This window comes from Erinaceus europaeus, chromosome 4 (genome assembly GCF_950295315.1).
Source record: "Erinaceus europaeus chromosome 4, mEriEur2.1, whole genome shotgun sequence".
NCBI lineage: Eukaryota > Metazoa > Chordata > Mammalia > Eulipotyphla > Erinaceidae > Erinaceus > Erinaceus europaeus.
In genome coordinates, this window is record NC_080165.1 from 21,266,755 (window position 1) to 21,284,259 (window position 17,505).

Genomic DNA, 17,505 nt, shown 5'->3' on the forward strand with positions numbered 1-17,505 from the left:
CCAGGCCCAGAACTTGGAGCACCTGAGTCCCAGGGAACCCGTTTCTTAGCTGTAGACTAGGTCACAGAGGGCCAAGGAGATCACTCAGCACAGAACCCCTGCTTTGCAGAGAGACATGAGAAGTATCAACTTGGGTGACATGTCCAGTGCACGGTGGTTCTGCCAGCGCCTGCCTCTTAGAGTGATCCCCACAGCCCTGGATCAGCCAATGCCAAGTGCTGTGAGAGACATCAAGAAGGGAGGCTCCCAAAGCAGAGGGCAAGCTCAGAGGGGTACAGACACTGGACTCGAGCCCATAGCTAGCAAGGCATAAAATAGTTGTAACCAAAGTCTTTTGGCTGCTGAAAACCTGTTTATTTTTTTATTATTTTTTTATATTTATTTATCTATTTTCCCTTTTTGTTGCCCTTGTTGTTGTTGTTATTATTGATGTCGTTGTTGGATAGAACAGAGAGAAATGGAGAGAGGAGGGGAAGACAGAGAGGGGGAGAGAAAGAGAGACACCTGCAGACCTGCTTCACCGCTTGTGAAGTGACCTCCCCTGCAGGTGGGGAGCCAGGGGCTTGAACCGGGATCCTTAGTGCCATATGCGCTTAACCCACTGCGCTACTGCCCGACTCCCTGAAAACCTGTTTCTTTGGGGAGGCAGGACAGGAAAAAAAAAGTAAGTTTTTTCTTGGCATATGCTTGAAATTTTCCCATCTTCTTGCAAGAAGAAAAGTAAGTGCCAGGGGCCCAGAGGTGGAGTGACAGGTTGAGTGTGATGGCAGGCGGAGCTAGTTGCCCCCCACACTATTCTTTTGTGTCCCACCCGCCTGACCCCAGCTGGAGCAGAAAGTCCTCTGATTGCAGATGTAGTGCAGATGTAATAGTAACACTGTGTCAGAGCTGAACACGGTATGACCAACACCCAGCCAAGAAACAGAACAGGGCCAGAGCTCAGACTGCACCCTCCCACCTGCCAGTCTTACCCTCTGAGAGACTTACCCTCTGGGTCCTTGGCCCCCAGGCCAACCATAGAGGCACATGAGAGAAGACTTATGAGGTGCTGGTCCCCAAGCAGTGGGCTGGTGCCCTTCCTTACACAGCTCACAGCCCTTCCCACTCTGCGCTGGGGGCTTGGCAAGAAGGATCAGAAGTTGTACAGAAGTGTCAACAAATCAGCGGACTTGTAGAAAGAAGGGGAGCACTGCTCCGGAAAATCCCCGCTACTTCCCAGGTGCCCCTAGGACTCAGAATTGTGGGAAAGCAGGCTTGCACTTTCTTTCCTGACTTTGCACTGGTACCCTGGCTCCCTAGCAGGGCAATGAGGGCGCTGGGTCCCTGCTCATGGGCAGAATGACAGAACTGGCAGTGCCCAGCCTGTCCAAAGAAGGGTCACACCGTCTCTTCTGGCAGCTCAGGCCTGACTCACAGCCGCCTCTTCTCCCTCACAGTGGAAGAAGCACTGGTTCGTGCTGACCGATTCAAGCCTCAGGTACTACAGGGACTCAACGGCAGAGGAGGTGAGACCACGAAGTGGGAGGGCTCCCTGCCCCACCAGGTGTTGGGGAACTCCATCAGGGAAGAGGTTAGGACATCGGAAGGAGGGGGGTTGTCCACGCATCCCTGGATCACTGTGGTCTTTCCGCTCCAGGCCGATGAGTTGGATGGCGAGATCGACCTGCGCTCTTGCGCGGACGTCACTGAGTATGCAGTGCAGCGCAACTATGGCTTCCAGATCCACGTGAGGCTGGGGGCTGAGTGATTGCGGGGTCCTCGTGGGGGCGGGGGTACTGTCGTGGAACATGACTCGCTGCCACACGGTGACGCAGTGACCGGATCTTCAGAGCCAGCCCTGAGCTCCTTCACCCACACCCAGTGTATGTGGGGAGACTTAGGAACCAACAGAACTTGACCAAGGCCCACAGAGTGAGGGGGCTGTGTGGTAGGGGCTGCACCCTCTGCTCCACTGCACCCTCCTTGGGGTCTGTAGTGCGGAGGGCGCAGTGGAGCTGACCACTTGGAAACCTTGGACTTGCAGACTAAGAATGCTGTCTATACCTTGTCGGCCATGACCTCAGGCATCCGGAGGAACTGGATTGAAGCTCTGAGGAAGACTGTGCGTCCAACTTCAGCCCCAGATGTCACCAAGTACGGGTTGGGCTGGACTGGGGCCTTGGAGGCACTTGTCCTCCTATCCCTGAGTAGGGGTTCTAGACACTCCTCCTGAGAGCCCTGTGCTTTCTGTGCCTCAGTTTCTCTATCAGCAGATCGGGGGCAGGGCAACAAACACTCTTTGCAGCCATCTAGAATTACATCAAAGATGTGAAGCTTAGTCTGCCAGCCCTTTGCACCTTACCCCTTCCTAAAAGAGTGGGGGGTGGGGGTGGCAAGGGCTGTATTAGGGAGGAGGGTGTTTGGGTAGTCTGGTAGAGAGCCCACTGTGGGTAGATGGGCATAAGGGGAACAACTTGGCATAAGTCCCCAGGAGGTAGGCACCATAGACACTTCTGTGGGGGGGACTGTGGCTGAGGACTGAGTACAGGTCCCCCAGCCTGGCCACACTCTGGATGTCTAGCCTTCAGTCAGCGGCTCTCTTGCCTGAGTTTAATTCCCCATCTGCCATGCGAAGTGTCACATTTGCTTCATGTAAAGCAGTACACAGAAGCCTTGGTAAGCTCCGAAGCACCATGCATACTGTTAGGATGTGGGCTCAGTTGCTATAACAAAGAAACTCCCAAACTCAGTGGCTTGAACAGGGGAGGTGGTATTTCTCTCTCCAGAACAACCAGAGAACTGCTTCGTTTCCATGGGATCATAGCTAAGACCCAGACAATGCCTTCTCACATCCACAAGACAGCATGTAGTCACGTGGCCTTGTGTAGCTGCAAGGGGTGCTGGGAAATGTAGTTTGATTGGTAATGTGATACTATGGAAGAAGAGAACTGCCATAGTTGTTGTCTGCTTTGTACACCCAGTGGTCATCTCTGCTCTTCCAGTGCGAGCCTCTTAAACACAGGGCTTTGTTTCACACCAGTGTCTGACAAGTGTGTATCTTCCCTCAGCTCCTAGAGCATAGGGTAATGCCTGCTGTCTGCCTGCTGTCTGCCTGTCTGGTTTACTGTTGTGTTCCCATTGTCAGGGACAGCCCTCAACACTGCAGGGACTAGTAAACACTTGTTGGATGACTGGCTGAAGGCTCCCCATTTCCAGTCTTCATAGTTGTGGTGGGGATGACTGTTAAATCTGTCATTTGGGGAGACAGCTGAGTCTCGGGGTGGTAAAAGGGGGACCCAGGTACAGGCAGCTGGGAAGTGAGAGCACTGGTTCCAGCCCAGGTCTGCTTGGCCTTGCTGTCCTCTGGGCAGTAGAAGGACAGAGTGCCAAGCAGGGACAGGAGAGAGGGGTTCAGTTCTTAGAGGGGCTGACATGAAGCTCCCTCTCCTTACTGTTGAGGAGAATAGGATGGTGGGGCAGGAAGGACTTCAGGTTTTTTTTTGTTGTTGTTGCTTTTTTTTTTTTTAAATTTATTTCTTTATTGGGGAATTAATGTTTTACATTCAACAGTAAATACAATAGTTTGTACATGCATAACATTTCCCAGTTTCCCATATAACAATACAACCCCACTAGGTCCTCTGAATCCTTCTTGGACCTATATTCTCCCACCCACCCACCCCAGAGTCTTTTACTTTGGTGCGATATGCCAATTCCAGTTGAGGTTCTACTTCTGTTTTCTTTTCTGATCTTGTTTTTCAACTTCGGCCTGAGAGTGAGATCATCCCATAGTCATCCTTCTGTTTCTGACTTATTTCACTCAACATGATTTTTTCAAGGTCCATCTAAGATCGGCTGAAAACGGTGAAGTCACCATTTTTTTTTACAGCTGAGTAGTATTCCATTGTGTTTATATACCACAACTTGCTCAGCCACTCATCTGTTGTTGGACACCTGGGTTGCTTCCAGGTTTTGGCTATTACAAATTGTGCTGCCAAGAACATATGTGTACACAGATCTTTTTGGATGGATGTGTTGAGTTCCTTAGGATATAACCCCAGGAGAGGAATTACAGGGTCATAGGGTAGGTCCATTTGTAGCCTTCTGAGAGTTCTCCAGACTGTTCTCCACAGAGGTTGGACCAATTGACATTCCCACCAGCAGTGCAGGAGGGTTCCTTTGACCCCACACCCTCTCCAGCATTTGCTGCTGTTACCTTTTCTGATGTATGACATTCTCACAGGAGTGGAAGTGATATCTCATTGTTGTCTTTATTTGCATTTCTCTAACAATCAGAGACTTGGAGCATTTTTTCATGTGTTTCTCAGCCTTTTGGATCTCTTCTGTGGTGAATATTCTGTCCAAGTCCTCCCCCCATTTTTGGATGGGGTTATTTGTTGTCTTCTTGTTGAGTCTGGCAAGCTCTTTATATATGTTGGTTATTAAACTCTTATCTGATGTATGACATGTAAAGATCTTCTCCCATTCTGTGAGGGGTCTCTTGGTTTGGGTAGTGGTTTCTTTTGCTGTGAAGAAGCTTTTTAATTTGATGTAGTCCCATAGGTTTATACTTGCCTTAGTCTTCTTTGTAATTGGATTCGTTTCATTGAAAATGCCTTTAAAATTTATGCAGAAAAGAGTTCTGCCAATATTTTCCTCTAAGTATTTGATAGTTTGTGGTCTAACATCAAAGTCCTTGATCCACTTGGAATTTACTTTTGTATTTGGTGAAATAGAGTGATTCAGTTTCATTCTTCTGCATGTTTCAACCCATTGTTTCCAACACCATTTGTTGCAGAGACTCTGCTTTCCCCATGTAATAGTCTGGGCCCCTTTGTCAAAGATTAGATGTCCATATGTGTGGGGCTTCATTTCTGGGCTCTCAATTCTATTCCACTGGTCAGTGTGTCTATTCATGTTCCAGTACCAAGCAGTTGTGATGACAATGGCCCTATAATACAATTTGAGATCTGGGAGTGTGATGCCTACGGTTCTGTTCTTTTTTCTCAAGATTGTTTTGGCAATTCTAGGTCTTTTCTGGTTCCAGATAAACATTTGTAGCATTTTTTAAATTCTCCTAAAAATGTGCTTGGGATCTTGATGGGGATAGCATTAAATTTGTAGATGGCTCTGGGTAATATATTCATCTTGATGATGTTAATTCTTCCAACCCATGAACATGGAATATCTTTCCACTTCTTTGTGTCTTTTTCAATTTCTTTGAGTAGTGACTCATAATTTTCAGTATACAAGTCTTTCACTTCTTTGGTTAGGTTTACTCCTAGATATTTTATTGTTTTTGTTGCTATAGTAAAAGGAATTGATTTCTGGATTTCAATTTCTTCTAACTTAGTGTTTGCATAGAGGAATGCCACTGACTTTTGAATGTTAATTTTGTAGCCTGACACCTTACTGTATTGCCTGATGATTTCTAAAAGCTTCTTGCTGGATTCCTTAGGTTTTTCCATGTATACTATCATGTCATCTGCAAATAAGGAGAGTTTGACTTCTTCTCTTAATCTGTATGCCTTGAATTCCTTGCTCCTGCCTGATTGCTATGGCAAGAACTTCCAACACTATGTTGAATAGTAATGGTGATAGTGGGCAGCCCTGTCTAGTACCTGATCTGAGTGGAAATGCTTCCAGTTTTTCACCATTGAGTATGATGTTGGCTGTAGGTTTGCTATATATAGACTCCAGTATCTTCAGGAATTTTCCATCTATTCCCATTTTTTGTAGTGTTTAGATCATAAAGGGATGTTGTATCTTGTCAAAGGCTTTCTCTGCATCTATTGATATGACCATGTGGTTTTTGGTCTTGCTTTTGTTGATGTGGTGGATCACATTGATTGATTTACGTATATTAAGCCAACCTTGCATGCCTGGGATAAACCCCACTTGGTCATGATGAACAATCTTTTTGATATACTGCTGTATCCGGTTGGCTAGAATTTTGTTCAATATTTTCGCATCTATGTTTATCAGAGATATTGGTCTGTAGTTTTCTTTTTTGGTTGTGTCCCTGTCTGCTTTTGGTATCAGGGTGATGTTGGCTTCATAGAAGCTGGCAGGGAGTATTCCAGTGTCTTCAATCTTCTGGAAGACTTTTAAAAGTAGAGATATTAGTTCTTCTTTGAAGGTTTTGTAGAATTCATTTGTAAAACCATCTGGTCCAGGACTTTTATTTTTGGGGAGATTTTTGATAACTGTTTCAATTTCATTAGCTGTGATGGGCCTGTTCATGTTATCCACTTCCTTTTTACTTAGTTTTGGAAGTTGGTAGGTATCTAGGAAATCGTCCATTTCTTCCAGGTTCTCTAGCTTGGTGGCATATAGTTGTTCATAGAAGCCTCGCATGATATGTTGAATTTCTGCGGTGTCTATTGTGATATCTCCTCTTTCATTTACTATCCGATTTATTTGGTTCTTCTCCCTTTTTTGTTTTGTGAGTCTGGCTAAAGGTTTGTCGATTTTGTTCACTCTTTCGAAGAACCAACATTTACTTTCGTTGATCTTTTGTATGGTTTTCCTATTCTCAATGCTATTGATTTCTGCCCTAACTATAGTGATTTCTGTCCTTCTGGTTGCTTTAGGGTTCCTTTGTTGTTCTTCTTCTAGGTCTTTAAGATGTGCAATCAGGCTGTTTATTTGTGCTTTTTCTTGTTTCCTAATGTGTGCTTGTATAGCTATGAACTTCCCTCTTAGGACTGCTTTAGCTGTGTCCCAAATATTTTGATAGCTTGTGTCTTCATTTTCATTGAACTCTCGAAACATTTTGATTTCTTCCTTGATTTCCTCTTTGACCCAGTAATTGTTAAGTAGTGTACTGTTGAGCTTCCACATTTTGGGACTCTTACTAATCTTTTGTTGATTGTTCAGTGTTAAGTTTAATTCCACTGTGATCTGAGAAGATTTTTGGGATGATTTCAATGCTCTTGAATTGGCTGATGCTGTCTTTGTGGCCTAATATACGGTCTATCCTTGAGAATGACCCATGTGGATTTGAGTAAAATGTGTATTCCAGTTTTTTGGGATGAATGACTCTGAAAATGTCCAATAGTTCTAGTTTATCTATCTCTTCATTTAGCTCCCTTATATCTTTATTGATTTTCTTCCTGGATGATCTGTCAAGTTGAGAGAGTGGGGTGTTGAAGTCCCCTACTATGATTGTGTTACTGTTAATATATTGCTGTAGCTCTTTCAGTAGAAGTTTGATGTATTTAGATGGCTTCTCATTGGGTGCATAGATGTTAATAATTGTTAAGTCCTCTTGATTGACTGATTCTCTGAGCATTAAGTAGTGTCCATTCCTATCTTTTTTAATCTTATCTATTTTAAAGTCTATCATGTCAGATATGAGAATAGCTGCTCCTGCCCTTTTTTGTGGGCCATTGGCTTGTATGATAGTTTTCTATCCTCTCATTTTAAGTCTGTGTTTGTCTTGTTGAGTTAGGTGGGTTTCCTGTAGACAACATATTGTTGGGTTGTGTTTTCTGATCCATCTTCCTACTCTGTGTCTTTTAATAGGTGAATTCAGGCCATTGACATTTATTGATATCAAAGATTGAAGATATTTTAATGCCATTCTTGTAGAGTTTTAGAGTTTTTTGATATATGTCCTATTTGTGGTGGTCTGGTTGTTTATAGGAGACCTTTCAGGGCAGGCTTGGTGATGGTTGATTCCTTCAACTGTTGCTTGTCTGAGAAGGTTTTGATGCCTCCATCTAGTCTGAATGATAGTCTAGCAGGATACAGTATTCTTGGCTGAAAGCCTTTCTCATTGAGCACTCGATAGATATTTTGCCATTCTCTTCTGGCCTGTAGTGTTTGTATGGAGAAGTCTGCTGCTAATCTTATGGGTTTTCCTTTGTAGGTGACTCTTTGTTTTTCTCTTGCAGCCTTCAGGATTCTTTCTTTATCCTTATTCCTTTCCATTCTAAGTATGATATGTCTTGGTGTCTTTAGGTCTGGGTTAATTCTGTTTGGGACCCTCTGGGCTTCTTGAATTTTTATATCTTTGATGTTGTCTAGACTAGAGAAGTTTTCAGCTACTATGGCCTGGAAAATGCTTTCTTCTTCTCCTTCTCTTTCTTCCTCTGGTAAGCCAATAATGCGTATATTGTTTCTTTTGAAGTCATCCCATAGGAGTCTGTTGTTGTTTTCAGCATCTCTTAATCTCTTTTTGAGATCTCTTACTTCTTTTTTAGTTGTCTCTAATTCATCCTCAATCTTGCTAATTCTGTCTTCAGCCTCATAGATTCTATTCTTTCTGCCCTCTACTGCTTTCTGGAGTTCATCTATTTTGTTGCCCTGCTCTGCTACTGTTTTAGCTTGTTCAGCTAGTTGCCTTCTTAGCTCAGCGATTTCAGCTTTCAGCTCTCTAATAACCATGAGATAATTAGAATTTTCTTCCATATTCTCATTTGTTGTTCCTGCATTTCTGATTACAATTTTTTCAAATTCTTTACTCACTCCTGTTATTATTTCCCTAGCTAATGTTTGGATGTTGAACTCGTTGTTTTGTGCTTCACCCTCTGAAGGACTTTTAGCTGGACTCTTGTCCTGGTTCGAGTCTCCAATATTTTTTCTTGTTGTTTTACCCATTTTATATATTATGTTATGAGTTCCCTTTATCAGTACTTTTCAAATTATTGATCACTGTTGCATGGATTGACTTGTGTCTGAGTAAGTTAATTAAAGGGTTCACAGTGGTGGAAGTTAACAGTTATTTCAATCCCTGAGTTGGAGCTCAGTGGTTTAAAAGCCTCTTTCTTTTTTTTTTTATCCTTCCCTGTAGGCTATGGGAGCCTGAGGGCTTTTAAACTATCAATAGGCTTCTTAGCTTAACCACTGACTCCTGACCAAGAGATAAAGCAGGGTGTGGCAGAGATAATCCAGTGGTTATGCAAAGAGACTTTCACAGCCCCTCAGCTATGCCACCGAGGTATAGGTCTTCTGAGTTTCCTGGTTAGATCTCTGTCCCCTGGTGTCCCTTCCTGTTGCTGCTCCAGATTCTGAGGGTAGTAGCAATGGAGACTCAGAGTTGCACTTGGTGAGTCTCTGGGGAGTCCTCTCCTCCCTTCAGCTGTCCCCTTGTTGTTGGAGCAGACTGGAGGTGGTGTCTCCACTGATAAACTGCTGAACTGTTAGCAGTCACTTAATCTCTCCTTAGGCCCCTCTCTCCTCTCTGTCACCAGCCACGCGTGTTTGTACTCACGGGTGATTTACTGGGTTCCTGTGGTCATTCTAGTCCTGTCTTGTTTCTGTCCCGGGTGGTCTCCTTTGGTATTCCTAGTTGATCGAGGAGGGGAGGGGAGGGGAGGGGAGGGGAGGGGAGGGGAGGGGGAGGAGAGGAGAGGAGAGGAGAGGAGAGGAGAGGAGAGGAGAGGAGAGGAGAGGAAGGACTTCAGGTTTTATTTAGAGGTATATGGACACTTGTGAAGGATGATGAGCAGACAGAGGAATGACAAAGGTGAAGAGGTCTTTCTGGCTCTTGGAGGACTAGAAGCGGAGCTGGCTATGTGTAACAGGGCTTGGGAACAACACAAGGGCCCAATGACAAATAAGTGGGAAAAGAAGTTGTGGTATAAACGCACGGTGGAGGGACCAGGCGGAGGGACCAGGCAGAGGGTCATCTGGTTAAACACACACATTACAGTGCACAAGGACCCAGGTTCAAGCTCCGGGTCCCCACTTGCAGAGGGGAAAGCTTTACAGGTGGTGAAGCAGGGCTGTAGGTCTCTCTCTCTCTCCCCCATCTCCCCTCCTGTTTCTGTCTCTAAGAAATAATTAATTTTTATTCTTTTTAAAAAGTATTTATTCCCTTTTGTTGTACTTGTTTCTTTTTATTGTTGTAGTTACTATTGTCATCGTCGTTGTTGGATAGGACAGAAAGAAATGAAGAGAGGAGGGGAAGACGGGGGAGAGAAAGATAGACACCTGCAGACCTGCTTTACTACTTGTGAAGCGACTCCCCTGCAGGTGGGGAGCCGGGGGCTCGAACTGGGATCCTTATGCTGGTCCTTCTGCTTTGTGCCATGTGCGCTTAACCCGCTGTACTACCGCCTGACTCCCAATTTAAATTTTTTTAATTAAACTCACAGTGGAATACTATTGGACTGCCGGAAAAGTCAAACCCATTTCTGAATAGAAAAATACATTATGTGGTCCGAGAGGTGGTGCAATGGTAAAGCTTTGGATTCTCAAGCATGAGGTCCCCGGCAGCACATGTGTCAGAGTGATGTCTGGTTCTTTCTCTCTCCTCCTGTCTTTCTCATAAATAAATAAAATCTTAAAAAGAAAGAAAGAAAGAAAGAGAGAAAGAAAGAAAGAAAGTCTTAAATAGGTTTTCAGTATTAAAAGAAAAAATAAAAGAAAAATCCATTATAACCCAGTACTTGGCTGTAGGCAGTGACAGTGTGTGTGGCAGCATGTGGGAAGTAGAGTGGGGAGTAGCCGCCTGGGACAGGGAGTCATGCTGAGTGAAAGGAGAAGGGTTAATGCTTGAACAGTGAATGATCTCACTCATAGATCGGACTTTAAAATAAAGCAAGAAAGCTCAGGAAGATCACACCATTGGGAACACGACAGACTTTTATGCCTAAGGCCCTAGAGGTTACAGGTTCAATCTTCAATACCTCCCGAAGAGCTAAGCAGAGCTTTTGTGAACACACTTTTTCCTTTTTTTTTTTTCCCCCTCCAGAGTTATCACTGGGGCTCGGTGCCTGCACTACAAATCCACTGCTCCTAGAGGCTATTTTTTCCCTTTTGTTGCCCATGTTTGTCATTTGGTTATTACTGTTGTTGTTGTTACTGGATAGAACAGTGAGAAATCGAGAGAGGAGGGGAAGTCAGGAGGAGAGAAAGATAGACACCTGCACACCTGCTTCACTGCTTGTAAAGTGACCCCCCTGCTGATGGAGAGCCAGGTGCTCGAACCAGGATCCTTGTGCCGGTCCTTGTGCTTTGTGCCATGTGTGCTTTACCTGCTACGCTTCTGCCCACCCCCCGTGAACACACTTTTCTTTCTTTTTTATTTAATTAATTAATTAATTTTTATTTATTGGGTAGAGACAGCCAGAAATCAAGAGGAAAGGGAGTAAGAGAGGGAGAGAGAGAGACACCTGTAGCACTGCTTCACCACTCACAAAGCTTTCCTCCTGCAGGTGGGGACCAAGGGCTCGAACCCAGGTCCTTGCACATTGTAACGTGTGTTCACCAGGTGCGCCACCACCTGGCCCCTTATTTATTTATTTATTTTACCAGAGAACACTGATCAGCTCTGGCTTAGTGGTGCAGGGGATTGAACCTGGGACTTGGGAGCCTCAATGAGAGTCTCTTTGCATAACCATTATACTGTCTACACCTGCCTACACTTTTCCCTTAATTTAAAGATTTATTTATTAGCGAGAGAAAAGGAGAAAGGGAACCTCAGGACCTGGGTGGCACCCTAGAAGTGCTTGTTTGGGGACTAGGTGGACAAGGCCCCGCCTGACGCGGCTCTGCTGGCTCCCTAGGCTCTCGGATTGTAACAAGGAGAACACGCTGCATGGCTATGGCTCCCAGAAAGGCTCCCTGAAGGCCGACGAGCAGCGGGGGGTCTCCGAGCTCATTGGCCGGGGCACCCCCAGGAAGCTCGATGGGCAGCGGCAGTCCCTGGACTATGTGGAGCTCTCCCCTCTGACTCAGGGCTGCCCACAGCGGGTGCGCACCTCGGCCCGCACCCTCGACCGTCCTGCCAAGCAGGAGGAGCTGGAACGGGACCTGGCCCAGCGCTCTGAGGAGCGACGCAAATGGTTTGAAGCCACAGACAACAAAACCACAGAGACACCAGCGGGGGAAGTACCGCGCCGCGGGCTGGGCGCCCCTCTGACTGAGGACCAGCAGAGCCGGCTCAGTGAGGAGATTGAAAAGAAGTGGCAGGAGCTGGAGAAGCTACCCCTGCGTGAGAACAAGCGGGTGCCCCTCTCTGCCCTGCTCAACCAAAGCCGAGCTGAACGCCGGGGGACCCCCGGGGACAGCCAGGAGGCCCTGGAGAAGGAGGTAGGCGTGGGGCTGCCCCTCAGGGGCCCCTTCGCCCCACTGATACCTGTCCTGCCCCGGAGGCCACCTGATGGCATTTATCTTGCATACCTTTGGTGATGGGGAACTCATCCTGTCTGACACCTCAGGCCCCTTATGAACCAGTCTTCTTTACTGGACCTCTGGTTTTTTTTTTTTTCTGTCTTCAGCAATTTAGAGAAAGGAGAGGACATCTGTTGAGTATCTCCTGCATTCCCAGCTTTGTCCTAGGCCCCCCCTCCCCACACTGACTCCCCAGGTCCTCCCAGCCACCTCACAGTCCCATGGGGTCAACTCGGAGGGGGAGCTGGGCCTCAGGAGCACTGGTGCAGGGTGGCCAGTGTCTGTGCCACAGTTGTGTTGCTCTCTTCTCCCAACCTGTCTGGCCTTTTCTAGACCATTGGCTGGCCCTTCCAGGAAACAGCTGGAATGCCCCCCTGGCCTGCATCAACACTAGGGTCACTTCCCCTTTTCAAACCAGAGGTGCCCCCCACTTTCCACCAGCCTCTCCCCATTCCCAGCCCCCCACTGACCTAGTTTCTCCCCCAACACAGGTTCAGTCTCTTCGTGCCCAGCTTGAGGAATGGCGCCTCCGAGGGGAGTCTCCACAGAATGCGCCTAGGCCCCAGGCGGACGGCCACATCCCTCCGGGTTACATCTCCCAGGTGATGCTGGGGATATGTCTGGAGGGAGGGGGGCATGGGGGCAGACTTCTCTGTTTTGGAGCCTTTCCTGTGGACTTACATGAGGGTCACGGGCACTACATGTGGGTCATCTCACTTAATGTCCCCAAAGGCTTAACATAATCTTGTGCCCATTTTATTGACAAGGTCACTGAGTTCTGGGTCCTGGTGTGACTGGCCCAAGGTCATCCCACCTGTGGATGTCAGAGGTGGGATCTGAACTCGGGCCTGGCTCACTGCAGAGCCTGTGTGGGAGCCTCGTGTGCTAGTGCACCTGGGCCTCTCCCCAACACGTCCTGGAGAGGTGGGGTGCCAGTGGGGAGCTGCTGTCTCAGGAGTCGGGTCCCTGGGACTGCTCCTCAAGCAGGAGCTCCAGCCTGTGTCTCGGGGGCTTGAGGTCTGCTCCTGACAGCAGTCCCCACCAGCACTGGTTCTGTCCTCCTCCTGGGGACATCTGGCCACTTTTGTTTGTCGTGACTAGGGTAGCAGCCCTCCAGAGAAGAATTCATGTGTGTACTCGTAGCAGTTCTGTGTGTTCATTATAAACTTTAGTTGTAGAAGGGATGTTTAGTACCAACTCATGAGTAAAAATACACAGTGCTTTTGATTGTGGGTTCTGTACAGTGAACTGCTCTTCTGAGGATCGTTTCCTCATTTCCTCCCAGTGCTTGTATCCATAGCTAGCTGGCAAATACATCATTGTAACATGAATTCTGGTGGATGTATTTTTATTTTATTTAATGAGAGGAGGAGTTATATGTCAAGCCAACATCTTTATAGCTAAGTCAGCTCTTTTTCTTTTTTTTTTTTAAAGGTCTTTTTAAAATTTTTATTTGATAAGATAGAAATTTAGAGGGAAGGAATTGGGCGGTAGCTAAGTGGGTTAAGCACCTGTGGTGTGACATACAAGGACCGGCATAAGGATCCCAGTTTGAGCCCCCAGCTCCCCATCTGCAGGGGAGTCGCTTCACAGGCAGTGAAGCAGGTCTGCAGGTGTCTATCTTTCTCTCCCCCTCTCTGTCTTCTTCTCCTCTCTCTATTTCTCTCTGTCCTATCCAACAATGACATCAATAACAACAACAACAATAACTATAACAACAATAAACCAACAAGAGCAACAAAAGGGAAAATAAATGAATATTAAAAAAAAAGAAATTGAGAGGGAAGGGAGATAGAGAAGGAGAGAGACAGAGACTCCTGCAGCCCTGCTTTACCACTTGTGAAGCTTCCCCCCAGCACGTAGGGACTGGGACTTGAACCTGGGTCCTTCTGCACTGTAATGTGTGCATTTAACCAGGTGTGCCGCAACCACCCAACCCAAGCAGCTATTTTTTTATTGAGAATATCTTACTAAGACTATTACCTTAGGCTTTGTTCTGTTGTCCATATCTGTGTGAGTCAAAGATAAGACACAAATTGAATTTGCATTAATAGTATTTTTCTTACTGCTTGCCTAAGTCTAGACAGCAAAACAATGAATTGCCATAATTTGTAATGTTTACAGATCTGTGCTGTAGAGACTCCTCCCACTATGGCTGATGGCCCTCGACTCATAGTGGGGAGCAGTAAGTTGCATGTTATCCAACACACACACACACACACACACACACACACACACACACACACACACACACACACACACCATGAGAGCACTCAGAGCAGAGGTAAAATCCAGTGAAAGGTAGGAAATGATGCATTTTGACTATCCACTTTATTTTAATGTCATTGATCTATTACATTTTTTAAAAGAATTTATTTATTTATTCATGAGGAAGATAGGAGGAACAAACTATTTAGTTTTTAAAGCTTTGCTTATTTATGAGAAAGAGGAGAGAGAGAGAGAAAGAACCAGGCCATCACTCTGACACATGCAGTGCAGGGAATACTCTCATGTTTGATAGTCTAGTGCTTATGCCACCTCCTGGACCAAATTTGTTTCTTTTTCCGCAGTCCAGGCACGGAACCTAGAACCTCACAGGCATGTGAGGCTTGTGCTACCTCCCAGCCCAACAATGGTTGACCGTTTGATTGATGGCATGGAGAATGAACACAAGACCTTGCCTATGCATGGCACCTCCACTGAGTGACCTCACAAGGGCCAGTTTGTTTTTTGCTTGTTTTCTTTTCTTTTCTTTTCCTTTATTGGGGGTAGGGGGAGAGAGGCTGAGTACAGCACTGCTCTACCATCCACAGTGCTTCCCCTGTGCTATCCACTTAGGTTGTCCCGGTGTTTAAACCCAGGGCTTTGTGTCTGAGACATGCATTCTACCAGATGAGCTCTCTCGGAACTCCTAGTTTGTTTGGTTGTTTAACTAAAGAAAGAGGGAGAAAAGCCAATGGGCCACTCCCGCATCCATGGAGTTACACTTCTGTTATCTTTGCTGTCCCATGTGGTGCTAGGGCGTGGGCTCAAGGCCCAATGTATATAAGGCACATACTTTGCCACTGAGTTACCTCCCTGGGCCCTGTGATTTAATTCTTAATAATGAGCGTGTTTAATAGCCTCGGCATAGAATTCCTAAGGCTTTGGCTTTCTGCTCTCTCACGTTAGCACACCATTGGCTGAAACAAGAATGCTGGGGTTCTAGGCTCTGAGCAGGGACAATTTTCTAGAAGTCATTTCTGTGACTTCTCAGCTTATGGATAGACACTGAGTACATGCTTCCAGTTTTTCACCATTGAGTATGATATTGGCTGTAGGTGTGCTATATATAGACTCCACTATCTTCAGAAATTTTCCATCTATTCCCATTTTTTTAAAAAAAATTTTAATCTTTATTTATTGGATAGAGATAGCCAGAAATCAAGAGGGAAGGGAGAGATAGGGAGGGAGATAGACAGAGAGACACTGCAGCACTGCTTCACCACTCACAAAGCTTTCCCCCTGCAGGTGGGGACTAGGGACTTGAACCTGGGTCCTTTCACATTGTAATACATGCGCTCAACCAGGTGCAGCACCACCCAACCCCTTACTCCCATTTTTTGTAGTGTTTAGATCATAAAGGGATGTTGTATTTTGTCAAAGGCTTCCTCTGCATCTATTGATATGACCATGTGGTTTTTGATCTTGCTTTTGTTGATGTGGTAGATCACGTTGATTGATTTATGTATATTAAACCAACCTTGCATTCCTGGGATAAACTCCACTTGGTCATGATGAACAATGTTTTTAATATACTGCTGTATCCGGTTGTCTAGAATTTTGTTCAATATTTTAGCATCTATGTTCATCAGAGATATTGGTCTGTAGTTCTCTTTTTTGGTTGTGTCCCTGTCTGCTTTTGGTATCAGAGTAATGTTGGCTTCATAGAAGCTGGAAGGGAGTATTCCGGTGTCTTTAATCGTATGGAAGACTTTGAAAAGTAGAGGTATTAGTTCTTCTTTGAAGGTTTTGTAGAATTCATTTGTAAAACCATCTGGTCCAGGACTTTTATTCTGGGGAAGGTTTTTGATAACTGTTTCAATTTCATTAGCTGTGATGGGCCTGTTCATGTTATCTACTTCCTCTTTACTTAGTTTTGGGAGTTGGTAGGTATCTAGGAACCCGTCCATTTCTTCCAGGTTCTCTAGCTTGGTGCCATATAATTGTTTATAGAAGTCTCGCATGATATGCTGAATTTCTGTGTTTTCTGTTATGATATCTCCTTTCATTTATGATCTGATTTATTTGGGTCTTCTCCCTTTTTTGTTTTGTGAGTCTGGCTAAAGGTCTGTCAGTTTTGTTCACTCTTTCGAAGAACCAACATTTACATTTTTTTTATCTTTTGTATGGTTTTCTTATTTTCAATGTTATTGATTTCTGCCCTAACTTTAGTGATTTCTGTCCTTCTAGTTGCTTTAGGGTTCCTTTGTTGTTCTTCTTCTAGGTCTTTAAGATGTGCAATCAGGCTGTTTATTTATGCTTTTTTTTGTTTCCTAGTGTGTGCTTGTATGGCCATGAACTTCCCTCTCAGTACTGCCTTAGCTGTGTCCCAAATATTTTGATAGCTTGTGTCTTCATTTTCATTGAGCTCTCGAAACATTTTGATTTCTTCCTTGATTTCCTCTTTGACCCAGTAATTGTTAAGTAGTGTACTGTTGAGCTTCCACATTGTGGGACTCTTACTAATCTTTTGTTGATTGTTCAGTGTTAGTTTAATTCCACTGTGATCTGAGAAGATTTTTGGGATGATTTCAATACTCTTGAATTTGCTGGTGCTGTCTTTGTGGCCTAACATATGGTCTGTCCTTGAGAATGCCCCATGTGGACTTGAGTAGAATGTGTATTCCAGTTTTTTGGGATGAATGACTCTGAAAATGTCCAGTTATCTATCTCCTCATTTAGCTCCCTCATGTCTTTATTGATTTTCTGCCTGGATGATCTGTCAAGTTGAGAGAGTAGGGTGTTGAAGTCCCCTACTATGACTGTGTTGCTGTTAATATATTGCTGTAGCTCTTTCAGTAGATGTTTGATGTATTTAGATGGCTTCTCATTGGGTGCATAGATGTTAATAATTGTTAAGTCCTCTTGATTGACTGATCCACTGAGCATTAAGTAGTGTCCATCCCTGTCTTTTTAAATTTTATTTATTTTAAATTCTATCGTGTCAGATAGAATAAGCCTGCCCTTTTTTGTCGGCCATTGGCTTGTATGATAGTTTTCCATCTGTGTTTGTCTTGTTGAGTTAGGTGGGTATCCTGTAGACAACATATTGTTGGGTTGTGTTTTCTGATCCATCTTCCTACTCTGTGCCTTTTAATAGGTGAATTCAGGCCACTGACATTTATTGATATCAAATATTGA

The 17,505-nt window shown here is 45.1% G+C and overlaps 1 protein-coding gene across 2 annotated transcripts in view; it reads left to right on the plus strand.

Moving 5' to 3' along the window:
* TRIOBP (TRIO and F-actin binding protein) overlaps positions 1-17,505 on the plus strand; it is an 83,704-nt gene that overhangs the window by 50,332 nt on the left and 15,867 nt on the right. For both annotated transcript variants that reach the window (XM_060188954.1, XM_016186539.2), the window contains 5 exons: positions 1,437-1,505; positions 1,637-1,726; positions 2,024-2,133; positions 11,496-12,021; positions 12,594-12,704. In XM_060188954.1, the coding sequence (XP_060044937.1) occupies positions 1,437-1,505; positions 1,637-1,726; positions 2,024-2,133; positions 11,496-12,021; positions 12,594-12,704 (906 nt within the window). The remainder of the gene's footprint in view (positions 1-1,436; positions 1,506-1,636; positions 1,727-2,023; positions 2,134-11,495; positions 12,022-12,593; positions 12,705-17,505) is intronic.